This window comes from Macrosteles quadrilineatus, unplaced genomic scaffold (genome assembly GCF_028750875.1).
Source record: "Macrosteles quadrilineatus isolate MER2022 unplaced genomic scaffold, UCM_ALF_1.0 Scaffold_1__1_contigs__length_201487025, whole genome shotgun sequence".
Taxonomy (NCBI): domain Eukaryota; kingdom Metazoa; phylum Arthropoda; class Insecta; order Hemiptera; family Cicadellidae; genus Macrosteles; species Macrosteles quadrilineatus.
In genome coordinates, this window is record NW_026542594.1 from 36,679,505 (window position 1) to 36,707,421 (window position 27,917).

Genomic DNA, 27,917 nt, shown 5'->3' on the forward strand with positions numbered 1-27,917 from the left:
ACCTAGGCACTCTTAAACAATGTTAATTTAATAGATTAATGAAAATCAACCTAGGCAAATGGAAATTCGCTTAGTCAACAGGATTGCTGCACCCGGGGTATTTATATAGTGGGAACATTCCTATGGACTAATTACATTGATTTGTTGTGCTTTTATTTGCATAAAGGGGGGTAAAGATCTTATTTTAAGTAAAATAGTTGGTGAAATCGTAACATGTAGCAATTTTAAAGACATCATAACCGGAAACTGCAGAGGAACCAGACCTGACACCCGAGTTAAAAACACTTCTATAGACACATACATCAACATTGAATGGTAAAACTGTCTATATATGACTCGTACACAGCCATCGGTGTCGGATTTATATGAGTTTTTGCGCCAAATTAGGTTGTTTTGTACGATTTTACTAGTTTCTTGACGTGATCCTTTGAGTAAAGCATATCGAATTCGGTATTTTTGTAAAGCCCTTTTAACGTGCTACAACCTTCTCTTTAAGGTATTTCTGATATATTGTATCAATAAAACGTAATCAACAAAAATATCACAAATATATTAAAAAATATAGGTTTTTGCAAAATTACGAAAAATGCACAAACCATACAACAAAAGTGTAAATGTATGAAAGATAGCATGTAGACTTATCTTTCAAACAAAAAAAAAATTCATTCCGATCCGATACATGGTATGTAAAATATAGTTATTTTTAATATAGCCCTTACCGCCATTTTGATGACGTCATAACCGGAAACTGTAGTGGGTGCAGAAGTGACACCCGAGTTGAAAACACTTATTTAGACACATACATCAACATTGAATGGTAAAACTGTCTATATAAGACTTGTGCACTGCCCTAGATGCCGGACTAATAGGCGTTTTTACGCCAAAATAGGTGTTTTTATGAGATTTATCTAGTTTCCTGACGTAATATTTTAAGTAAAACATATCGAATTTGGTATTTTTGTAAAGCTTTTTAAATGTTCTACAACTTTTTCCATTGGTGGTTTTTGATATACTGTATCAATAAAACGTTACAAACAAAAATAACACAAAAATATTAAAAAATACAGGTTTTTGCAAAATTACGAAAAAGTTACTAAACATACAACAAATGTGTAAATGTAAAACAGATAGCATTTAAACTCATCTTTCAAATAAAAAAAAAGTTCATTCCGATCCGACAAATAGTTTGCGAAATATACGCTTTTTAAAAATCAATGGCCGCCATTTTGATTACGTCATAGCCGGAAAACGTGGGGGGTAGGAGGTAAACACCCAGGTTTTTTAAACTCCCTAGACATCAAACTAAAACGTTATGCAAGAATATTGAGTATACGCAAGTTTGCACACTAAAGTATAGCTAGCTGCTGGACTATCTCGCAAAAAAAATATTTGAATAGCAAGTAACGAATTAATAAAAAAAAAAACACCAGAAATTTATTTTTATCTTAGTTATTGAGTTAAAAAAATCGTTTGCATAGAATAAAAAAAGAGTTTATCATAATTGTTATGTTTATCAAAGGTTTTCACTGAACCTTTCTATTTCTGTTTTTTCCTTTCAGGGTAAAGTATAAACAAGATTAACCTAAATTGATGATGCAGGTTGGCTCAGTTTATTTATTATTCAAATATCATATCTCAGTCTGGTAGACGGAAATATTAATGCACTTTAAAAGCATACAGTTCCTTTGCTAGTTTTATTTTGATATTTTTTCTTATTTTCAAAACCCTCTTTGGTAGAATGGGTTGTTTAAAAAAATATATATTATGAGTTTTTTAACCAAACCTGGAGATTACTTTATTAAATGGTTTTAATATGCATCAAGTGTTTTATTTGCCGAATTAAGACGTATCTCACATTTACCTAATTATATGTTTTACTCTTTCACATAAAAACAAACTCTGCATGTAGTATACTTCTATATGTCAACTACTGGTTATTGATTATAAAGTCATATCTATTCCTGCCAGAGTGTTCCTAATTAATACTTTTTCAAATATTCAAACTTTATATTTTGGTTTTGTCAATGATTACTTTTTAGCTCATCACACATATCCCAATTGATTTTTTAAATTGACATTAGAAAGATATCCCTATCATGTGCTTTGCTAACAATTAATATGATTATACTCTTGAGTAAGCATTGAGGAACAAGCGGGGTCGTTTTAAGGAAACGCGTTAACATTATAGGTTACGATATTGATTAATCTTAAAATAATTTAAGGACCTTTCCTAAAACGCTTATGTTACTTGCTCGTTCTTTTAGTGGTACTAGAATGAACACCAGTTAGTTATTTGACTATAGGCAGTTATGCTGTAGCTTCGTAACAAGAAAAATAGTGCATTCCATGTTTGAGACCAATTGTTTAAAGTGGCAGATTTATTGAGCACACACTACAAATACACAACAAAGACAGATTATTTTTTTAATACAAAATATACATTGAAACTTTACTTTATTACAGTTAGGAATATTTAAAAAATGATATAATTTTTAAGGTTTTTTTTTTTTTTTGGAGAGGAGGGAAAATTCTTTTACGCACACAGGTAGCCAGCCTGTAGTGTGAGACTCCTGAATTTATCACAGACTACTCACTAAAAAAAACCCTCTACTCTGTTGGACACAGACCTAGAATTGTTTGTCACATTACTTCAAGTCAGGCCAACATGGGACCTAAGCCCTCAGGGCTCTCACCGTTTCTGGCATTTAGATACTTTATGACCTACGCCGCATCCCGGCTAAAGTCGAGCTTCTTGGCACGGAGAATACCCTGGATGTAATGTGACACACAGGTCCAATTGTCCTCACCCTCCGTCATCATCGGTATGACCGTGTCCACCGACAGCGAGTTTTATAGACAGGCTACTGTAGAAGGTGGGGACAACATCCGCCTCACATAATATAGGTAATGCATTTTTATAAACCATTTATAAATTAAATAAATTATTTACACGGAAATAGTACACATTATTTAAAAAAGCATTCTTACGATGAATTAAACTTTTCCAGAATGTTTATACGACATATACATGTATACTTAAAAATAACAATCGGTTGCATGTTAAATATGTCATTATTACTGTACAAAAAAAGCAATTGCGTGACTCTATTTTAACTACTTTCATGTTACCGACTTTATTGTAAAATTCGTCATGTGGAACGAACTGTGGTGACAAAAGTTACTAAGACTCGTTTGCCTTAGGAATTAAACATTGAAAAAAAATTAAACGTTGAGTAAATAATGAAATTCCAGACCACTTAACATGAAGAAAGATATATTTTTTTAAATTGAGGACTCCTTTCTACCCTAGTTAAAATTGCTTAACACCACCTCACCATTTCATAGGTACGATACCATTAAACATTTTGATTAACAATTGTACACTTGTTTTTAACAGTAACAAATAAGGTGCTTAAGCGTAAAAAACGAACAAACAACCACACCCATATCAGACAAACAGATACAATTGAATTGTTCAGCTTAAAAAAAAAAAAAAAAAAAAAAAAAAAAAATTATGCTAAACAAAACAACAATGAATCTGCGAAATTCTTATTTTATTTATTTAACTGGTCATAATCCTTTTGGTAAATCCGGAAAGGCAATGTATTTTATAGATTCATGCGTCTATTTAAATCTTACATTGGATAATATCTAACATGGACTTAGATCCAAAATAAAATTATTTTTGTCACATTTTAAATAATTTCAATGAAATCCAAAAGACAACTCCATAGTATCAACCATATACGGGGTGAGTCTTCTAAGCTATCCTACAGAGACTGCAGACGAACAGCTTGACTTACAGAGATAAAACAAAACTTTTCCCCACGAATTCATACCCAAGGAACGACGTAATAGTTATTTGTGCAACTAGTGAGAAAAGTGAGCAATAGACTCACTCGAGTCTATTGCTCGAGTATTTGGAATGGTTTCTCGAGTGAGGCAATTAATTGTACTTTGAACTCGAGTTGCACATTTTACTTTTCCTACAGTAACCATAAAACAAATAAATTGGTGAAGAAACATAACCTATTTTTACACAGAAGTGAACTTTTAGTATAACATTTAATGTGAAGTGACAAATACAACAGTACAACAGCTGACCAGCTGATTTACAGCCAGTGCTGCCAACGTATTTCGCGCGCATACGACGTTGCCTGCATGTTACGCGCTCACTATTTCGTGCCTTCACATTGCAAATCTGGAGTGAGACTAAGTAATTAGAGGTAGTAAAGTAGTTAAGTAGGTAGTAGGTTAGTAGGTAGTTAAGTAATTAGGTTCACTGATGAGCGAATTGGCCACTTTGCTTTCTCAAATCAGTGAGAGAACATGTACATTGTTAGGTGACTGTAGGACAAAAATATTTTTAAACATATGTCATGTTATGCATAGTTTTATAGCTCTAGACTAGACAAGCAATTTAGTGAAAACAGAACTCCTTTGTCTTTATCCGCTTCAAAATGGCGACCATTTGTATTGAAAATATTAATTGATATTTACAGAATACCCTGTGAAAACCACTAAACCTGTTATCGTTCTGTTTTTAAAAATTCTCAATTCTCGTGAGTTCTGCTTTAATATTATATGTGATATGTCAAAGTTTGAAAAACTAAATATTTTTCAAAGATTTTTTTATGTTGGTAGACATGTAAATAAAATTTTTTAAATAGAAACATGTGTCAAATGGCGTATCATTTTGAAGATATTGCAAAAAAAAACAACATATAAATTTAAACCCATCTTTGGTAGTTTTCTAGTAATAAAAAAAATTCCAATTGCCCATATACAACCTATGTTAAACGTGCAGTACTGGAGATTAGTGGATGCAGATACACTTTTCAATACAGTACTGCACGTTTACATTTGAAAACTCTGAGATTCGAACCCTGGTATCAACCACGTTGTTCCTTGTGTATGAATTAGTGGCGAAAAGTTTTGTTTCATCTCTGTAAAAGTCAAGCTGTTCGTCTGCAATCTGTTTAGGACAGCTTAGAAGACTCTCCCTGTATATTTCAATACATCTCGCTTAATTGTTATAACATTTTCATCTTATGATATATTTAGATATAATAATATATCTAATCCAATATGAATCTGTGAATTTCATTCAACAATCAATGCAATTTGCAATATAATAATTGGAACACATAATTCAACATTAACGTATTCCCAAAAAAATTCAGTTGGATAGAATTATATTTAATGTTTTATTAGGTAAAATATCAGAGGAAATGTGTCAAAATTAACTTTTACTGAACACTTTTATATTTAGCGTACGTGGCCAACGAAATAAAGAATTCAATTTCCAATTACTACAAGTATTTTACATTTAAATATTTCGTAATACAGTACAGTTAAATAGGCACCCTTTACTGATGAAATGCACAATTTTATTTTCTTTTACTAGGTACTTTACACAATTGCTTTTATATTTAGCATACACGGCCAACGAAATAAAGAATTCAAGTTCAAATTGCTACAGGTATTTTACATTTAAATCGTTCGCAATACAGTTAAACAGGTACCCTCTAATGATAAAATGCACTATTTTGTATTATTTTACTACTGTACACGAAAATCTGTTATTTTTTTTTATATTTAGCGAGCGCGGCCAACGAAATAAAGAACTCAAGTTCTAACAATTGCTACAAGTATTTTACATTGAAATCTTTCATAATGTACAATTCAAAGCAAAGACAGTTGAAAATTTTTTTTCCTCAACTATTTTTTACCTAGGGTAGTTCACTTGTTTGCGAAGCATGTTAAGAAAGTTGTATTTCTCCAAGTACAATTATCGATAAAAATTAGTTTTTTAGAAAATCACTATCAAAATATCCTATAAAAAGAAGCATGACTGAAGAATTACATGTAGTAGACATTTACATATTTTTGTATTTTAAATTTTGAAACAAAACGAGGTTTATTTGAGTCAGATATTCACTACCCGTAGACACCATCACTTCCTGAATCTTTAATGCCAAAGATTTCAGTAGTATTCTAGAACAATAGTAATGCATTTCTTAGAAGGTTTGGCCCATGTTTCCTGTGTCGACGACCCTGACTACTACCCTGCGAGTATTTCTGGGAGATTCCTGGGATTTAATGGGTAAAGTGCAAGCTGAGGTCAGGTACCTGCTCCCGAGAAACCTACCCTTTACAACACACAATAGGGACAGCCCAGGCCGAGTCAGGGGCAGCGCAGACCGAAAGTCCGTTTCCCACCGACAGCAGTCCTCTACTAACTGTTGAGCCTCCAGGCGGGGCCTTTCCCAGCGCTGGCAGTGGAAAAAGGTATGTTCCAAGTCATCGGGAATGCCTGGGCAGTATATGCAATTGGGTGATACGGCTTTGCCCATCCTGAACAGGTACGACCGGAAAAAGCCGTGACCCGTCAGAAATTGGGTGAGGTAGAAGTACACCTCTTTGCACCGCCGATTAACCCAAGGTTGGACTTAATGTATCAGTCGCCTGGTCCAGCGTCCCCCGAGTCTCCTGTTCCCAGCTCTCCTGCCACAGCCGGTAGGTTCGGGTGCATTCCTATGTTCGTGCCTGGTCCTCCCCACGGCGCTGATAAATTGCCTTCCTCTCCGCCGCCAAAAGTTTGCCGGGGATGACTCCAGCAGCCACCAGGACGGCGGGTTCGGACACTGTTCTAGGTGTAAGCGGATGCAACCCTTAGTGCTGCCTGACGCTGCACTCGGGCGAGCCGCATCCTATATACCTCCTTATTGATAACGTCTGCCCACACCTCCGCACCGTACAAGAGAACGGACTGGACAGAAGACATTATGAGCTTGTCCACCATACCCCCAAGGTACTTTGCAGAACGAACGGTCTGGACTTCGACGGCCCCTACCCTCAACGGCACGATGGTGTCAATCCGTTTTTTTGTTAATATAACGATCTCAGTTTTGCTCAAAGCGAGCGAGAGACTATGGTCTGCCATCCATGCTTTTATAGTACGCATAACTCGGTTCAGCTTTAGCTCAGCCAGCTCAACACTACGTGCAGCTATCAAAACCACAACGTTGTCTGCGTACCCAACCAAAACAGTTTCCTCAGGCATTTTAGACCTCAGAAGGCTGTCATACGCGACATTCCAGAGATCTGGGCCGAGTATGGAACCTTGGGCAGCACCGGAAGTGACACTCATCGTCCGTGGGCCTTCTGTAGTGTCAAACATGAGGAGGCAATTTTTCAGGTTAGACCTTTTATCAATGTAAAAATTACATTATTAAACCGTTTTGGTTGTTGCAAATTGAAACAATTTCAAACTATTGCATTAAATAATGGCTAACTCTACTAAAGTGGACGAAATGCTGTAAACTAACTTTGTTAAGAGACTCTTACCCTCATTGGTATTGGTTCTTATCTATCTCAGACCAGCACAGCCCTGTAATAGCTTTACATGTTATGGAAAATGATTTTATGTCAAAACAAGTACGTACTACGTAGTTTTTAAAAAACAACTACTTAATTGTTGAATAGTGCTTTAGTATTACGAATGTCATAGAGTATTACGTTTCATTGGCAATATATTACAAGCAATATTAGAGATATTGTATGCAAATCAGTTAGGCCTACATTAAGTTAAAATAGATAAATATTAATCCTCCTTTAGTCTCCAATTTTATCTAGACGAAATACGTCAACTTTTTATATGAGGCTTCTTAAATAAGAAATCACTGGATGATGACGGACAATTTGGAAACTTTATACGGGGGTCCCGTAAGTAAACATCCAAACTCCGGGAAATGGTTTTATGGGTCAAAATAAAGAGAAAATCAAGAATAACATTTTTTCCCAAAATCGTTTCGTTAACCAGATATGCGCCTTTTTTCCCACATTAACATTTATATCTTTAAAGTTTTTAAACTGATCGTTATGAAACTTGGTATATATGTTGAGGTGGAAGAGATTCATGTTATAAAAAAATCATCTTGATTTATCAAAGATTTCAAAATGGTGGCCATTTTAATTTCTTAAACTGAAATTGTATTACAAAAAAGTGGTTGATTTTATGAAAAAAAAAAAAAAAAACAAAAAAAAAAAAAAACGCCAAGGCTAAGCTAGTCAGGTTTACCCCATTTTACAACTAAACATCGTAATATTTCAGCTATTTCTTATTCGATCTTTTTGAACCTGGTATCGTTTGATAGCGAATAAAAAATGCGAAATAAATGTGTTATTGGGAGAACCCACATACCAACTTTTATTAGGATGTGTTTAAAAATAAGCTAAATATACAAGTTTGTTTATTTCTCTTGATTTAATTAATTTTTGATATTTTACAATATTTTGGATTCCAACACAAATAATCGCAATAAAAGGTATGCATAAACTCATATTTCCTTTTTTCCGTTAAATTCTACAACTTTTGGTTAAGTTGCAAGCCAAAAGCTTGAATGGTTACATCATAAAGAACTGTCAAAACGAAAAATTATTTTAATCGAGATTTTTTCGAAGATATTTTATTTGTAACCTTTTTTTATCAGTCATACTCAATATGTTTGCCCAAAATATTAATGAAATATCTTTGAAATGTGATGTTCTATCTATCAATGCATGTTTTATCTAAATATCTTGTCAATTTTTCTATCTAAAGTTCAAAAGGTTCAACAGATACACTGGAAACCTAAAAAAAACCTTTTTTTTATTACAAGCTAGTTTGGACTAGGATGATCTAGCTTTTCCTGATCACCTTAGGACGAACTAGTTTGGATCTGGTTTGGCCGGGTGGCGTTCGGATAAACCAAATTGACCTGCTTTAGACCAGGCCAAACTTTTGGGTTCAAACATTTACTAGGAGTATTATAAAAAGTTTAAGGGTAATGAATGATTAACATCTCTATATTCTGCGGGACCAAACTTAACGTATTTTTCACCACACTACGATGTTTTTAGCTGTTTTACAAACGTTTATTGGAGGCCGAAAGCTTCGTATTGCTGTCTATGCCAGCTGTCATCGTTATTTGGGGACAGAGCAGGTTTTTACATCCCTAGGGCCGAAAATCAGCTGCATATTAAATACACAATCAGTATCCATAGCATTGCAATGGACTACTTGTTTTATTGCCCCCCCCCCCCGCTGCCTAGCAACTATTATTATTATTATTTTTGCTGATTCCTCAAATTATTTCTTTACATAACCTTAAATTTGTAGTTGTGTTGACTGTTAGTGTGCATTACTGTTGTGGTAAATAGTGGTAGTAGGGTATAGTGTGGTGAAAAATAGCGTTCGTACCACGGATCAAAATGGTTTGCAGCTCTAGGTACATTTTTAACTAATTTTTGGCCCTAGGTACGAAATATACTATATTGTTTACATATTGTTACATTACAAATATGCCATTTGGAATTGCACACTACATTTTTTCTTTTTACAAAAGCATCTATTTGTTTTGCAGCCTAGTTTTTTTGCTCCAACCTTATTATGGATACCAACCTGACCTTACGTAACCTAGCCTAACCCAACCTAACGTAGCCTAGCCTAACCTTACCTAACTAGTTTGGCCTAAAAATTAAACCAGACAAAACTAGTTTATCCTAGCGCTATTAGGCCCAGGTTCTAGTTTAATCAGGGAAAAAGAAGGCCAAACTAGTTTATCCTATGGTGATAAAAAATAACTAGATAATCCTAGTCCAAACTAGTTTGTCCAAAATCGGGTTTGTCCGGTAACATTGCTATCCAACCTCACCCATTTTAATATGGCATTAAAAAACTTCAGTTCTAATTCACAATATATATTCAGGTAAACAAAATCTGCATCGATTAAATAATTAAAACTGAACTTTTCTATGTAAAGACAGGTTATGTGGTTTTATGATTTTAAGTTGTTATAGAATGTCAAACGATCGAGTAATGTCTTATCCCAGATGCAAAAAAAAGAAAAAAACAACTATCTAAACACTTGCTGGTGATCCAGATTTGGGCTTAGTTGTTTTTAGCAAGAGTTAGTATCAAAACAAGAGCTAAGAATAGCTTATACCATTGACTATACACATACTTCCTAAATAAAAACGTACAAGGTTTGGGCTCACTAAGTTTTCAAAATAAGAACCGTTTTTAGTTAGCTGAATTACACACTAAGAGGTTGTTTACAAACCGCTATTTGGCTCTCAACCACAGTAAAGCGTTAGAGAGGTTAGAGGAATTAACTCTGTTTACACTGGTTTGCCCAAACTCACATGTTTGGAGGAGGTTAACACTCACTAGAGTGACCAACATAAATACTTGGTAGCAGTAACACTGTCATAGTAAACCCTACAAAGGACTACGCACTGATTTAGTCTACATACGCACCCATAGTCCTTATGTCTATGCACAATACGGTTTTGATAAATAGACAAATAAATGTGTAACATAAAATTTATTAAACTAATATAACTATTTTTGAAGGTATTTAGAACTACCATGATATGCTTAACGACTATGATTTGACTAAACGAGTTGTGCTATTAAACATGCAATGTATGTGTTCATCATGTTTTATTAACTTCAGTTTAAATAATCAATATAATAAACTGACAGTAGTCAACCGTGGCAAGCAAGATAATAGATGAATTAATATGAAAAGGCTCATCCCTATTTTTTAATCCTAAAACATACAATATAAATGGAAAGGGTTGTTTGAATATATCAAACGCAATTTTGACGTGATCTATATCTATCAAAAGTACCACGGTAAAGGCCAAGGCGACTCAGACGGACCTATTGTCTGCTGTGCCCAGATCCTTTTCGGACATAGCTGCAGCTCCTGTGAAGAACCAACAGCCACAGCTACCTATAACATCTTTTCTATTGAAGTGTGCGTTAGATACCGATTGGCGATTGCTATTAGCAATGTTATCAATGTTTCTTTGATAATCATCATCAATAGTGAGCGCTTCAATATTTTCACTAACTCGCTCACAATAATGGACATGATCATTATTAGACCATCTTACGTAGCCTATGTCCCACGGAGCGTTGCGCCGTGTGCACGGCGTGAGGTGTGCTACGCCTCACGTCGTGGGACAGGGTAAGCGCGTGGTGGTGCGCGCAAGAGTGGCGTGGAGCGGGGTTGCACGTCCGTTCCCGCAAAATGTTGGTAAACATCAAAGGCGCGGGTTGGAGCGAGGACTACCCTGCGCTAGTCCTATTTAGATATACATGTTTCGTAAACTGTTGTTGAAAGAAATTAAATAAACATTATCATCATTATCAATCAATTAATAATATTTGAGAATCATTTAAAAAAGTTGACTTTATTTATTTAAATGTTTAACTTTAATATAACATAATATAACATAATAAGTAACATCCTATAACCTGCAAGGAAAAGTAACCTGATGTATAAAATCCTTTATACGAACATTATTTACCTTTATTTCATTTTTATGTTCTTCAATTAACGCAGTACAATCTTCATCGACGCATCTTGATACAGTTTGTCTGAACAAAAATGACAAGACTAACATAGCTGTCCCCAGTGACAAGAAATCTCAAAGAAACAGCAATTTGCTCTTGCATAGGTATACTTTCTGTAAATACAAATAAAAAGTAGTACGGAGGTCTCTATATTGTACACTATCCACTGTGGCCCCCAGACCGACGCGACACGCGTCGTGGGACAGGTCGTGAGTGTAGCTATACGCGCACCAACGCTCCAGTCCAAAGCGTTGTGGGACATAGGCTTAGTTTAGGTAGAAGCTGCAAGGTGGTGACAAAACAAACACCCCTCAAAGTTTGTGGCGAGAAAACATAATATTGTTTTACTTAATCATAAATTTGATTATTTCTATAGATTTCAGATATTCTAGTTTAATGTGAGAAAGTTTTCCTTGCAAAAATAAGTAAGTACATATTTTATTAGTTTTCCAGTTTTATAAATGCTCCTATTTAGTTTACTCCCTCCTACTTTTAGTATACCCCCGCCGCAGCAAACCTGCAGACTAAGTGTTTAGTATTTAGAAGGAAAAGGAACTATTAACTTTATATTAATTCTAAAGAAGAATATTTATTTTATTTTAAATACAAATGGTAATGCCAAACGCCAAAGCCACAGAACCCAAGTCCGTTTTATCTTCAGACAACAATCTTATCGCTATTCATGTCATTGTCCTTATCGCTTGTCGTTCGCCTCAGACAGGTATCCTGTCATTCTCTCTCTGTCCACGGCCCTATTAATATGGTCTAGTACCGGCCACCTCTTTTAATCTCATTTCCATTTACATTATTTCATCAAGTTGTTTCAGTTTTCATTTTTATTGCAATTAATATTGCCCAATCTTATTCTGAAGTTATTTTTGTTGTTTTAGTGACAAGTAGTATTTTTATTTGCGTTTTATTAACTCACGAATCATGCACCATCAAGTAATCAAAGTGTCCTGTGCGGTGTCGCGACTTCCGTGTAATTAAAGTGGCCACGAACAATAAAAGACTTAGCGTTACGTGCGAACATCAAGCCTTCAAGCAGAAAGAAGAGCGAAAATCGTCTCAGCCAACATCCAACTACCAAGGGTTCGTCACAGCGCCGACACTAATCTGAAGTTCAAATACGCCATCTTTCCCACTTCCCCCTACGTCTGCAGTGGAGTTTGTAAAGGTACATGTTTTCAAGTTTCTTATTATTTTCCGCAATGTAATTTGCGGTGGTCCTTCGTAATTTACCAATGAATAATCACTTTTAATATTCAAGTTAAGATAAATAATACACTCATACGTAACATTTGGTCATTTCGAGCCATATCATTTTCCAGTTTTATGGAAATATATCCATTGCTCATTTCCGCCATTTTGAATCTCTCTTTCTCTTTCTGACTGACATTCTGTCATTCTGTCCAGTCAGTGACGTCAGTCCGTCAGTGTTCAGTTCATGTCCATGTCATGTTTTAAATCATACCACTCGGCGCATGCGCGCACATAACCTGTTCCAGCTCAGCCAATCATATTGTCACAACAATATTCCCAGTGTGCATTACATGCAATATTAGTTCTCTAACTCTCCGCGTCTTGCATAGGCGCTGCTTTGCAGCTGTTTCGGCAAACTCCAATATTTTCTGCAACGATCAGCTGATCGTTAACTGTCATTATCTTGTTTGTTTACATTTTCATTTTGCCGACCAAACTTCAACTTCAAAGTGGCAGTGGTTAGTTTGGCATTATTTTTACTTTATGTAGTGGACATATAAAGTGAAATGTATTTTAGTTAATCGGTTGAGAATATTTTCTACTTTTTCAACTTAAAGTGTTACAAAATAAAATTGAATAATCTATACAAGAAGAAAATGGATTTTCTGCTGATTGATTTGAATAATGAAATACTGTCATGTTTTGGACTGTGGCTGTAAGTAGGCCTATTTACTGAAATATAACTAATTATTCCAAGTTTAAATAGTTAGGCCTACAGTACTACACTTGGACAACTTTATTATATTTTTATCATCATAGCCTATGCTTTATTATTTTATAAAGACAAACCAAGCTGGTTATTTACTGGTTCATGAACCTAACCTTCAGTGTTCATTAAGATATAGCAATTTATTAAGATTTACTCTCAATTTTTGGAAATAGGCCTAAATTAAGGTTAAAGCAGAAGATAGCTATGCAACCATGGCTCCATTGCTGTTGTAAAGGCAAGAAAGGATAATGCCTTCACTCAAATTCAGATGATATATGATTTGTCCAAGAAAGTGTCTGATAAGGATATTCAACAAAGGTTTTTGATTCGGGCTAAGTCTGTAAATAAACTCCGAGATGATTTCTCTGAGGCTTTAGATGCCTGCCATGAACTTGAATTAGCAAAAGATCCTAACTTTCAACCCAACTATGCTCCTCTAAATAGTGTTGATGAATTAATTGACTACATTAATGCCAATGTTGCCAACCTTGAAAGTAAACTCCAATCCTCAAAAAATAAGAGTGATAAGACTCCGACTCCACAACCTTCGGTTGTACGCTTACCCAAGCTTGAACTTAAACATTTCAGTGGTGAACCTCTGGAGTGGGTGTCCTTTATAAATTTGTTTGATTCTAGCATTCATAAAAACTCATCTTTGTCTGATGTGGTGAAATTTCAGTATTTATTAGGCATTGTTTCTGGGGAACCCTTGAATTTAATTAAACCCCTGCCTATTTCTGATGCAAATTACACAGTAGCCTATGATTTGTTGAAAGAGCGGTATCATTCGCCTAGACGATTAGTTACTCTGCACTTAAATCAGATTCTTGACTTACCCTCAGTAAATCACACCTCAAAACAAATGAGAAAATTTGTAAATTTATATAATGAAAACATTCAAGCACTCAAAGGCTTAAATAGTGAAATTGCTACAAAAAATAATCACCTTCTGTCTGCCATGCTTTTGAGAAAACTGGATAGTGATTTAAGGAAACGATTTGAGCTTTTTCGTGCAATTAATTAAGATTTACTCTCAATTTTTGGAAATAGGCCTAAATTAAGGTTTGGATCTTAAAGAGAGAAAGAGAGATTCAAAATGGCGGAAATGAGCAATGGATATATTTCCATAAAACTGGAAAATGATATGGCTCGAAATGACCAAATGTTACGTATGAGTGTATTATTTAGATAACAAAATATAATAAAGTTGTCCAAGTGTAGTACTGTAGGCCTAACTATTTAAATTTCTCACAGAACATGCTGCTCAACTTTTATGTGTCTCACGCACAAAAAGTGCGCCTAGTGTAGTAGGCCTCTCTCAAATACCATCTGACAGTGATGGTGATAACCCTGCCTTACCTAATGTGACTGAGTTAATTCAGTTTCTCACTAAAGAATGTAATCAAATTGAAGAAGCAAACCTCCACAGCAGTCATAATGTGAAAACAACATCTGATAATTCATATATTAACTCAAGATTCAACAAATCATCGGTAGGTAATAAGGTGTCTATGCTGACTTATCATTCTGGTGATCAAAGCAAATCCTACCCTAAGTACACTAAATGTTTTGTATGCAACAAAATTGATCATAAGGTGTATACATGCTCGGTCTTTAAAGATAAGGATCCTAAGGCCCGTTACCAGATCGTAAAGGAGAATAAGCGGTGCACATCGTGTTTAGGGAATCATCTACTGAGTGACTGTAAATCTAAGTCAAGCTGTTACACATGCCATCAGAATCATCATACTTTATTACATTTTTATGGTAAACCTCGTCAATCATCTAACCAGGCTACGCCTCAGACTTCAACTCGTGATTCTTCCTCAGCTCATCAAGAAAATTCATCATCTCAAGTCTCATCAGCCCTGACTAGTCAAGAAAGATGTTCCACAACACACCATCCCTCAACAGTGTTGTTGGGCACTTTACTTGTGAAGCTGGTATCGCCCACCGGAGTTAGCCATATATTTCGAGCTCTCGCTGACTCTGGTAGTCAATCATGTTTTCTCACAGAACATGCTGCTCAACTTTTATGTGTCTCACGCACAAAAAGTGCGCCTAGTGTAGTAGGCCTCTCTCAAATACCTACTCGATGTAAAGGTGCCACTTCTCTCAAGGTAGATACATTGAATGGAAAAACTATTTCTACTGACTCAAACTTTTTGATTCTTGATAAAATATGTGTTGATTTACCCCGCATGCCAATATCCTCTGGTGTCATTGAGATGGTAAATTCTTACGTTTTGGCTGATCCCACGTTCCATTTACCTGGTGGGATTGATGTTCTTTTAGGTGGATCACTTTTCCCTCTCATGCTCACTCAAGCAGTTCACAACCTCGGGCCTAACCTACCAAGTTTAATAGGCTCACACTTTGGATTTTTGGTAATGGGTGACGCACCCTGTGCAATCAAGCTTGATGATGACACTAGCTCTCACATGTCAACCATGCTTTTGGCAGTCAATGACATTGAACTGCACAATTCTATCCAGCGGTTTTGGCACCAGAAAGAGCCACCAGTCGCATCGAAGCAATCAGATGATGATAAAATGTGTGAAGAACACTTCCTCTCCACTCACTCTCGGGACCAATCTGGCAGATATTGCGACCGACTACCGTTCAAGACTGAACACCCTGCTCTAGGAAATTCTGTCTTTGCTGCTGAGAAAAGACTACACTCACTTCAGAAAAAGTTTAAGGCTCAACCTCAATTCAAATCTCTATATTTCGACTTCATGTCTGATTATTCGTCTTCGGGTCATATAGAACTTGCTCATAATGTTGACTTATCCGCCTCGCATTACTATTTACCTCATCATGGGGTGTTGAAGGAATCAAGCAGTACCACTAAACTACGTACTGTGTTCGATGCTAGCGCAAAAACCTCCAATGGTACATCTCTCAACGATATTTTGCTTACAGGAAGAAAAATGCAAACCAACATTTGTGACTTGTTGCTCATGTTTAGAACTCATAGTGTAGTTTTTTCATGTGATATAAGGCAGATGTACAGACAGATTAAAGTCCATCCTGAGGACCAGAAGTTTCAGTATATCCTATGGCATACTCGTCCAGATCAACCACCCTCTACCTTCAGACTTACCACAGTAACCTATGGAGTCAATTGCTCACCGTACCTCGCTATCAGGACTTTGCACCAACTTGCCAATGATGAAGGCGACTCGTTCCCTGAAGCGGCAGAGATTCTTCGAACACAAACCTTCGTTGACGATGTGATTTCTGGTGGAGATTCCGAAGAAGAAGCTTTAAGACTCCAGAGACAACTCATCGCCCTATTAGCACGTGGAGGCTTTGAGTTAAGGAAATGGACTTCCAATTCCAGTCGACTTCTTCTAGATCTTCCAGATGGTCATCGAGAGACTCCGGTGTTCCTTCAAGATAGTTCACAGCCTCATCATACCATTTTAGGCATTCACTGGTCTCCAGTTACTGACTGTTTTACATACAATTTTAATTTTTCCGCAAGCGCAACTACAAAGCGTCAGGTGCTTAGTGTGATTGCACAAATATATGACCCCTGTGGTTTCCTCTCCCCAATTGTGATGTGGGCAAAACGTTTTATGCAGCTCTTGTGGACCAAAGGATTGGATTGGGATCAAACACTTCCCGCTGCCCTACTTGAAATGTGGCAAAGTTTCACTTCATCTACAGACAGCCTACGAGAGATTTCAATTCCTCGAGCTCTTCAAGTGTCACGAGCATGCACTACTGCATTACATGGCTTCTCAGATGCCTCCGAGAATGGTTATGCTGCAGTTGTTTACTTGTGCTGTGAACTCAGTGATGGGACTGTCACAATCAGGCAGATTATGTCAAAAACTCGGGTTGTTCCCTTGAAAAAACTTACTATTCTACGCTTGGAACTATGCACCGCCCATCTTCTTGCCCAGATAGTAGCCTATATGGTTTCTATTTACAAGATAAAATTAAAGATTTCATTTATCGTTCTCTGGTGTGACTCTACTATCACCCTGACTTGGCTGCAGACACCACTTCATCGATTGAAGACCTTTGTTGGGAACAGGGTTGTGCAGGTGCAAGAATTAGTACCTAATCATTGCTGGCGACACATATCCAGTGAATATAACCCCGCTGACTGCGCGTCACGAGGTATCCTCCCATCAGAATTGTCTAACCACGAACTTTGGTGGTCTGGTCCTCTATGGCTTCAATATTCGAGTGAATCTTGGCCATCCTCAAACTTTACTCCACTAGATATTACAAAAACAGGAGAAGATAAACCTCAGTCACCTACCACTCTGATATCTACGATTAAACCCACTCAAGAATGGGAACTCCTCACTAGATTTTCTCACTTCGGCAAACTTACACGAGTGATGGGTTACATTTTACGATTCATCTATAACCTCCGGCACTCGAAAAGGTGCTCAGGCCCTCTCACCTCATCTGAGTTAACTCAAAGTCGACTGACAATCTTCAAGAAGGTTCAAGAAACGGTTTTTGGAGATGACATTGCAGCGTTGAAGAACAGCTCATCTAAAACCACTTCATCACTTCGGCGTCTCCATCCTTTCATTGATAAATCAGGTTTACTTCGTGTTGGTGGACGACTGAATGCATCTCAACTTTCAGAAGACGTTAAGCATCCTATAATTCTACCAAAGAAACATCATGTGGTTGACATTCTTATTGATTTCTATCACAAGAAATATTTGCATTCAGGGCCTCAATTAACTCAATCCCTTCTAGCTCAGAGCGTTTGGATTCTTTCTGCCCGCAGTGCAATACGCTCTCGAATTTTTAAGTGTGTTGTCTGCTTTCGACACAAACCACATAATAAAATTCCACTGATGGGTGATCTCCCAAAACCCCGAGTGACACCTTCCCGTCCATTTCTCAACACGGGGCTGGACTACGGTGGTCCTTTCAACATCAAGGTTCATAACCTCCGTTCAATACGTTTGACAAAAGCGTACATTTGTATCTTCTTCTGCCTCGTAACAAAGGCTGTTCATATTGAAGTAGCTACTGACCTATCTACTGATGCCTTCATCGCTGCACTAACTCGTTTTGTGTCAAGACGTGGCCTCTGCAAGAACATATATTCGGACTGCGGGACAAACTTCGTTGGTGCTAATAACGCTTTTCAAGCTCTCTTCAAGTCAGCTGAACGAACATCTCTTCTTGAATATTCCTCAAGCCAAGGCATTACCTTCCATTTCAACCCCCCAGCTGCTCCTCACCAAGGTGGTCTCTGGGAAGGAGCCATTAAGAGTGCCAAGCATCACCTCCGCCGCGCCATCGGCGAACATGTCCTAACCCTCTCAGAGTTCATGACCCTGACTACTCATGTGGAGGCGATACTTAATTCGAGACCTCTCACACCAATGTCAAACGACCCTTCAGATGTCACTGCGCTCACTCCGGAACATTTCTTGGTCGGAGCTCCACTTGTCGCTGTTCCTGATGAAAATCTGGAAGATGTTCCTGATAATCGCCTGAAACACTGGCATTTGGTCAAGGCCCTAAACCAACACATCTGGAAGAGATGGCTACTCCGAGTGTTAAATGGAATGAGCAAAATACCAATCTTCGCATTGGTGACCTCGCCTTAGTACATCAGCCTACTCCTCCTCTTTCTTGGCCGTTAGCTCGGATTGTAGGTGTCTCCCCTGGAAAGGATGAGGTTGTACGGGTCGTCCACTTGAAAACTCAACAAGGACTCTTGAATCGACCAGCTCACAAGGTTTTTCCTTTGCCTGCTTATCAAGAGTAACTTCAAGAAATTTAATTTGTAAATAGTATTTTCTCTCAACCACTTTGGAAAGAAGATTTATTTTATTGGAATATTATCTTTGTGTTGATTTGTTGAATCCTGGAGGATTCAAGGCCCCCTGTATGTTTAGTATTTAGAAGGAAAAGGAACTATTAACTTTATATTAATTCTAAAGAAGAATATTTATTTTATTTTAAATACAAATGGTAATGCCAAACGCCAAAGCCACAGAACCCAAGTCCGTTTTATCTTCAGACAACAATCTTATCGCTATTCATGTCATTGTCCTTATCGCTTGTCGTTCGCCTCAGACAGGTATCCTGTCATTCTCTCTCTGTCCACGGCCCTATTAATATGGTCTAGTACCGGCCGCCTCTTTTAATCTCATTTCCATTTACATTATTTCATCAAGTTGTTTCAGTTTTCATTTTTATTGCAATTAATATTGCCCAATCTTATTCTGAAGTTATTTTTGTTGTTTTAGTGACAAGTAGTATTTTTATTTGCGTTTTATTAACTTACGAATCATGCACCATCAAGTAATCAAAGTGTCCTGTGCGGTGTCGCGACTTCCGTGTAATTAAAGTGGCCACGAACAATAAAAGACTTAGCGTTACGTGCGAACATCAAGCCTTAAAGCAGAAAGAAGAGCGAAAATCGTCTCATCCAACATCCAACTACCAAGGGTTCGTCACAGCGCCGACACTAATCTGAAGTTCAAATACGCCATCTTTCCCACTTCCCCCTACGTCTGCACTGGAGTTTGTAAAGGTACATGTTTTCAAGTTTCTTATTATTTTCCGCAATGTAATTTGCGGTGGTCCTTCGTAATTTACCAATGAATAATCACTTTTAATATTCAAGTTAAGATAAATAATACACTCATACGTAACATTTGGTCATTTCGAGCCATATCATTTTCCAGTTTTATGGAAATATATCCATTGCTCATTTCCGCCATTTTGAATCTCTCTTTCTCTTTCTGACTGACATTCTGTCATTCTGTCCAGTCAGTGACGTCAGTCCGTCAGTGTTCAGTTCATGTCCATGTCATGTTTTAAATCATACCACTCGGCGCATGCGCGCACATAACCTGTTCCAGCTCAGCCAATCATATTGTCACAACAATATTCCCAGTGTGCATTACATGCAATATTAGTTCTCTAACTCTCCGCGTCTTGCATAGGCGCTGCTTTGCAGCTGTTTCGGCAAACTCCAATATTTTCTGCAACGATCAGCTGATCGTTAACTGTCATTATCTTGTTTGTTTACATTTTCATTTTGCCGACCAAACTTCAACTTCAAAGTGGCAGTGGTTAGTTTGGCATTATTTTTACTTTATGTAGTGGACATATAAAGTGAAATGTATTTTAGTTAATCGGTTGAGAATATTTTCTACTTTTTCAACTTAAAGTGTTACGAGTGTGCGAATTTCAACTTGTCTGATTACAGACATATTTATTCCCAATTAAAAAAAAAACATTAGATTTAACGAGTGCTTAGGTTTGCTGCTACGGGTTATCAACATATATCCATAAACAAGTAAACTACAACAGTTTTCATTTTCTCCATAAGAATAACATGGGAATTTAAAATTACACTATTTTGAATTTTCTCCGTGATCGTTAGGCATACAATAATACCGTTTCAATATAACATTAACAATATGTTGTTATTGAACAGAATATTTTTGACTGCATTTTAATGGCAATTAAGAAAGCTGATTCTCGTCCTTCAGATTATATTTCAACCCTTCATAAATACAATACTCGACATAAAGACTCCATAATAACATATAAACATCAAACAACATTTTTTGAAAAGAAACCTTCCTACATCGGTCAAAGATATTTAAATACAATTCCAAAAGAAATTAAAAAAGAAAGTAACAAAAACAAATTAAAAAAAAAGATTAAAAGAATATCTGATTAAAATAGCTCCGTATTCTTTTGAAGATTTTTTCCACCCATCACAGTCATAATTAATAGGTACATAAACACTTTTTCAGTCTCCTGCATAGATTGGATGAGATTGTCACTTAGGCTAGTTTGAGTTGTACAACCTGACATTATTCGATGTATATATTGTACAAAATAATGAATAAAGAAGTTTGAATTGAATTGAATTGAATACACTAAATTATTTCTTTTTTTAACCTCTACAAAACGGTTTAAAAAGAAATTGCTAAATATTTTGTTTTTAGGGTCAAAATGGGAAAATCCAGTTTTTACCCTGTTCCCATGGTCCGATTATGCTGGTTCGCGAACTCGTACGAATAAATAAACGTAGGTTTACACGTTTGTACCAAATTTCATCAAAATCGGATCATTTTTGCTCGAGTTATCGCGCTAACGGACATGTATATATATATATATATATATCAATTTGATCGGATGGTGTTTTTGGCCACTAGGGACCTCAAAATGAAAAATTATATCGGTCCCGGGTCCAGGTCTTACCATGAGTACTACGGTAACAGCTTATTCCCTATATGGGAAATTCGCTAAAAATGTTATTAAAGCACGATTAACTTTATAAGCTTATTTCTTATGTAAGTGATTATCGATAATAATTCTATAAGGCCACAAGTCTAATATGGATGCTGTAGGGGAAAATTCCTGCAGAGGTTTACAGCTTGTAACAGTAGCAAAGTTATTTCACCAGGAGAAGACAGCAGTCAATAGTGTGATTTGGTGGGAGATTACCAGCCTAAACTTTCAATCCCCGTTTTCAATATCTATTGTATCAAGGAAACATCACAACAAATACTTAATGACTAAGTTTTTTTTTAGACCGAGTGGTGTTTAAACTTGAACAGAATCAAAATTTAATTAGTGAAACATAAAGCATTGTTGACAGTTTCGTGCCGTAAAAGATTACAATAGAGTAGCACGTCTTAGCTCTTCTTGAGCTTATAAATAATTACAACATGATACATATTTCCAAAGACTGTCCCTATTTAATCCAGCTGATCAGTTAATTATTTGTTGTTGTTTTTATTTATGTTTATGTGAAGTTATTCAGTAATAAATATACACTACATAGTCAACATTATGTGCACAATTTAATTGTATTAAATTAGTTAAAGTACATAATATTGGTGACGAGGAAAACAAAATGACTGAAGAACAGACACTACAGAAACTAATCAAAGCAAGAACGGTGGTCAAAGGCCAATTTACACGAGCAAACAGATTATTAAATGGCAACCCAACAGCGACAGAACTAAATGTAAAGCTCAAAACTGTTACCAAATACTGGACAAAGTACAAACAAATACAAGATGAAATAGATTCACGCACAGATTTGGATGAGCTTAGTAGAGAAATTGAATGCAGATGCAATATGGAAGATGAATATTTACAGTTTACAACTACACTTCAAGAAATGATGCTAGCTGTTGAACAGAAAAACTCTAACACCTCTTCATCTTCATCACCCAGTACACATTTATGTAACACATCAGGGAGAATTAATTTCATACCATATCACCCCGAAGAAACTATCACAAACTTCATAAGAAGACTGGAAGTATTTTTGTATCTAAATAACCAAGAACCTGATAATAAAGGTAAAGTATATACACTACTACATGCCCTAACACCTAAACTACATCAACAACTCTATGATGTTTGTACTCCTGAGGACCCTTTGGACAAACAATATGATGACTTAGTGCAGCTCTTGAAAGAATTCGTGGATCCTCAGCCAAGCCAATGGGCTTTAAAACAGAAATTTATTTCGCAGAATCAAAGGGAACATGAAACAGTGAATGAGTTTTCAGTTGCTCTTAAGAAGATGACTGTAAATTGTGAATTTCATTGATGCTGTGGTAAATCTGTTGCAGATCTATTTCTAAAACTACCGGTAGAGTTTATCCGGGGTTTGAAAGACGTAGACATTCGAACTAAACTATTACAAGATCGTGAAAAACGAATTTATCAAGATTTAGTGAACATTGCTTCAGCAATGAAACTTGCAAAATCAGAAAGTAAGACTGTAAGCCATAATACGTTGGAACAAAGTGAATTGAATCAGATTAAGTATAAAAATAATAACGAAAAAAGTGTTAAGCCAACACAACTGAAATCCTCACCGAACAGCCCTAATTTCAAAACAGCTTTTGAAAAGCTCAAAGGAAAATGCAATCGCTGCGGTTCACCATCTCATCGGGCACATGAGTGTCGTTTTCAGGAAGCAACGTGTCGAAGGTGTAACAAAGTGGGACACATTGCTAGTGTATGCATTCAAACAAAATGGCAGATGCAAACAAAGTACAGAAATCATCAAACAGAATATGAAACTGAAGAAAGTAGTGAGAATGAGTTTCACATTAATGTCATCAACAGTAGAAGCAATGACAAATTTATCGTAAACATGAAGATTGAGGGCAACAGTACCAATGGAACTAGACACGGGTGCAGCCCTCAGCACTATGTCCTACAAAGACTTTAAGAAGTTGTCAATTCCACAAAAGGTATTTTCAACCAACGTTGAACTTCGTACATACACAGGGGAAACTATTAAGCCAAGAGGTGTATCGTTTGTGAATTGCATGTACAATACGCAAAGATTTGTCGGGAAACTATTTTTGATCGAACAAAATGTCCATGCAATATTTGGTAGAGATTGGCTTAGGGAAGTCAAATGAGATTGGGGTGAAATAAAAAGTCTAGAAATGAATCAGACATCAAGTCTAGGAAACATGTTGAGCGACTTTAGTAATGTATTCGATGGAAAAATTGGAGTCATACCTGATCATTTAGGACAATTAAGGGTCATGGATGACGCAAAACCGATATTTGTGAAGCCAAGACAAGTGCCATATTCTCTAAAAGGAGTGAAATTGAAAAGGAACTCAAGAGACTAGAAGAATGTGGAATAATAACCAAAGTAGATCACTCAGACTGGGGTACCCCCAACGTACCTGTTGTCAAGCCAAATGGTCAAGTGCGCATTTGTGCTGATTACAAGGTCACAGTGAACAAATTAATCAAGGATGAAAACTATCCTATTCCTAGAATTGAGGACATTTACACCCAAATGAATGGAGGTAAACTATTTTGCACATTGGACATTTCTAATGCCTACCTTCATATGGGGATGGATGAAGAAAGTGCTCATATGCAAAAACTTAGCACGCATAAAGGGGTGTACAACAATGGTTGTACAATTTGTACAAAGTAAATCGCTTAATGTTTGGAGTCAAAGTAGCACCTTCCCTTTGGCAGCAGTTTATGGACAAAACCTTACAGGGGATTCCTGGTGTACAGTGCTTTTTCGATGACATCATTATTCAAGGTAAGACAGAAGAAGAGTTACTAACCAGATTACGAACTGTACTAGAGCGAATGAGATCCAAAAACTTAAGACTAAACAGAGACAAGTGCAAATTCTTTCAAACAAGTATCCAATATTTGGGACACACCATTGATGCTCAGGGACTACACAAAACAAAGGAAAAAATTTCTGCCATCATGAATAGCAAACATCCAGAAAATGTAAATGAATTGTGAAAGTTCCTGGGATTGGCTAACTACTATAATAAGTTCATTAAAAGTTTGGCCACAATCCTTTACCCACTTAATGAACTGCTACGGAATGGGAAAAAGTACATATGGACAACTAAATGTGAAGAGAGTTTCCAGAAAGTTAAATCAGAGATATCTAGTGACAATGTACTTGTTCACTATGATCCAGATCTTCCCTTAAATCTTGCAACAGACGCGTCACCGGTGGGCCTTGGGGCCATTCTCTCTCACAGATACAGTGATGGAACTGAACGGCCTATTAGTTTTGCTTCACGTACTCTGACTAAATGTGAACAAAAATACAGTCAGATTGACAAAGGAGCAACAGGTATATACTGGGGCCTCAACAAGTTTTTCCCCTATTGTTACGGACGTAAGTTCATTCTAGTGACTGATCACAAACCGTTAGTATCAATATTTCATCCAAACAAGACTTTGCCATCAATCTCAGCAACGAGGCTGTTCAATTACGCATACTTCTTATCTGGATTCAACTATCAAATCGAATACAGGAAAACTACAGACCATGCGAATGTTGATTTTTCATCACGATTCCCAACTGAACACACTTCAATCAATCATGTGGATGACTGTAGTCTATTTCAAATCAGCCAGCTGGACTCGTTTCTAGTAGACAGTCAAATCATATCTAGGAAAACTGCTGAAGATAAGTTCCTACAATCAGTGCTACGTACCCTTCAGACAGGGGAGTCTTTTGAACATCTGGGTTTTCATGACAATGAATTGACGCTGCAAGATGGATGTATATTCAAGGGTAATAGGGTAATAATACCAGAAGTTCTTCACCATGCTGTGCTTCAAGAACTACACGTTGGACATCTAGGTATGGATAAAATGAAAGCTCTTGCTAGAAGCTATTGCACATGGAGAAACATCGACAAGGACATTAAACAACTGGTACGCACCTGTAAACAATGCCGCTTAAAACAAAACCAACCTGCTAAAGAACCCAATCATCCATGGCTGACTCCTCAAGGACCTTGGGAAAGAGTACACATAGACTTTGCTGGCCCAATGCAAGGACAATGGTATTTCATTATTGTAGACGCATTCACCAAATGGATTGAAGTGATCCCAACTAAAAACACGTCTACAGAATGGTGTATCAGGGAACTTCGGAAAACTTTTGCTACATTCGGTATACCTTTAGTTCTAGTACCAGACAATGGGAGTCGATTTACTTCTAGCACATTCCGTCAGTTCTTGTCCGCTAATGGTGTGTACAAAACTACTGCACCGTACCATCCTTCCTCGAACGGGCAAGCCGAGCGATATGTTCAAACAATAAAGAAATCATTAAAGGCAATGGAAGAAGAAGGAGGTTAACTAGATCTTAAATTATATAGCCTGCTCATTCAACTTCGTCAATCCCCTAACTCAACCGGGTCAAATGCTTACAGTTTAATGCATGGAAGAGAGATAAGAACGCACTTAGGATTATTGCTTCCTCAACGTAACAAGTCAGCAAGAAGTGCAATGGCTGTGCGCAGACAATTTCAAGTGGGGGACAGTGTACAGGCTAGAGAGTACTCAAGTCATAAACGGAAATGGTGTTTTGGAACTATCATTGGAAGAGAAGGTACCCTCTTATACTAAGTTCAAATGGAAGACGGAACTGTGTGGAGGAGGCATATCGATCAGCTTCTAAAATGTGAAATTTAGGCGGGGAGAGTTGATACATATTACAAGTACATAATACAAAACAAAGTATATTAAAAGGTTTTATTTTAGATAATAAATTCAATAGACTACTTCTTGGTCGTAAGGTGTTATCAATGATTATTATTAGCCTACATTGTCCAGCAAGTAGCCTACTTAATATAGTCACAAATAGCGATACTGTACGTCTTGCATGACAAATTTGAAAATAAATGTTTTCCTGTGGCAGTGTGTTGAAGGATTAAGGTAAGCCTTTAAGCCTCAGAGTCGTGAAAACCTTTGCCCTTCCTGATTTAAAAACAACACACTTTGAGATTTAGAAACTGTTTTCTTGTTTAAAACTGCGATATCCATTTCACAACATATATTTTTAATAAACTATACAAATTTATCTTCCAAAATAGATTTTATACGCTTTATTAAATCAATAAACAAACAAAAATCTTACATAAACCTCATGCACTTTTTTGTGCTAACATTTAATATAATTAATGACGAAGTATTTTTTGTGTTCATAATCGAAACATTAATAGTACCTAGCCACTTTGCATTTAAAGTTTTAACTTTATATTTTGAGTTGTTTGTCTCTGGATCACAGAACAAACTATAAAAGGTATAAAATTACCTGAATACTGCCAGAGTGATCCTGTTAGTCCTTATGGATTACGTGTTTCGAGGACTTAATAGATCTTGGCATTTAACACTTTCACTTCAAAAAGGTCGTCAAGAGTTTAAATACAAAACATGGGCACATAATAAATACAGACGTTTAACGAACAAATACGAGTAGTAGGCCTACAGACAAAAACTTACAATGTCCGACCGCACAGTTGTAGGTGAAGGTCATGACTGTGATGCGGAAGATGGTCAGGCGGTGGACTATGTACTTCTCGGCTCCTTTTTCATCAGCTGATATTGGTTTGTTATTAGTGTATCATACAGAGCGTTAGACTGGAATCTGATTTTGTCGTTTATGTTGAGGTTGAGTTGTCGCTTGACTTGTCGCTTTAGGTTAAGTTTTGGTAGCTTTATAAATTTCGAACTTTTCTAAAGCGTCCATAACGTTGTCTCCGTTGAATATTCCTCGAAACTATTGAAATATTAGAAAACAATCTGAAACAAAACTACGAACTCAATGAAAAAGCTTATCAGTGAATTGATAAAATTAACAAAAATTTTCTCACAACCAAACTATTTCACCTTTAATAATGCATTTTACACACGGACAAATGGACTGGCAATTATTTGTGTATACTGTTTCATAGTTTTTCATGGTGATCTACTATATTCTAGTTGTAAACATACAACTTTGAAAATAAAATATGTGATTTTAATCCCCATCTCATTATTGTACATTGTATTTGTACCCAGGAAAACCAAGCTTTTATGTAAAAACAGATTTATATTAAATGTGGACTCATTCACATAAAATAAGAGGTATTAAATATTTTGAAAAGGAACATTCGGTAAAGGCTTTGATTTGAGTGGCAGTCGTAGCTATAATTACAGAGTTATATCTATATGCACATTATAGTTTTTTAATACTAATCGCGTGGATAGTAC

General features: G+C 36.5%; 2 protein-coding genes across 2 annotated transcripts; both read left to right on the plus strand.

Moving 5' to 3' along the window:
* The first annotated feature begins 12,025 nt into the window (after positions 1 to 12,025).
* LOC128996060 (uncharacterized) lies at positions 12,026 to 18,982 on the plus strand. The gene is made up of 3 exons (XM_054421215.1): positions 12,026 to 12,131; positions 14,637 to 14,875; positions 15,176 to 18,982. The coding sequence occupies exons 1-3, from the start codon at positions 12,026 to 12,028 to the stop codon at positions 18,980 to 18,982; spliced, it is 4,152 nt and encodes a 1,383-aa protein (XP_054277190.1).
* A 370-nt stretch (positions 18,983 to 19,352) lies between these two features.
* LOC128996070 (uncharacterized protein K02A2.6-like) lies at positions 19,353 to 26,021 on the plus strand. Its single transcript, XM_054421217.1, has 3 exons — positions 19,353 to 19,458; positions 23,954 to 24,196; positions 24,844 to 26,021. The coding sequence occupies exons 1-3, from the start codon at positions 19,353 to 19,355 to the stop codon at positions 26,019 to 26,021; spliced, it is 1,527 nt and encodes a 508-aa protein (XP_054277192.1).
* The last annotated feature ends 1,896 nt before the right edge of the window (positions 26,022 to 27,917 follow it).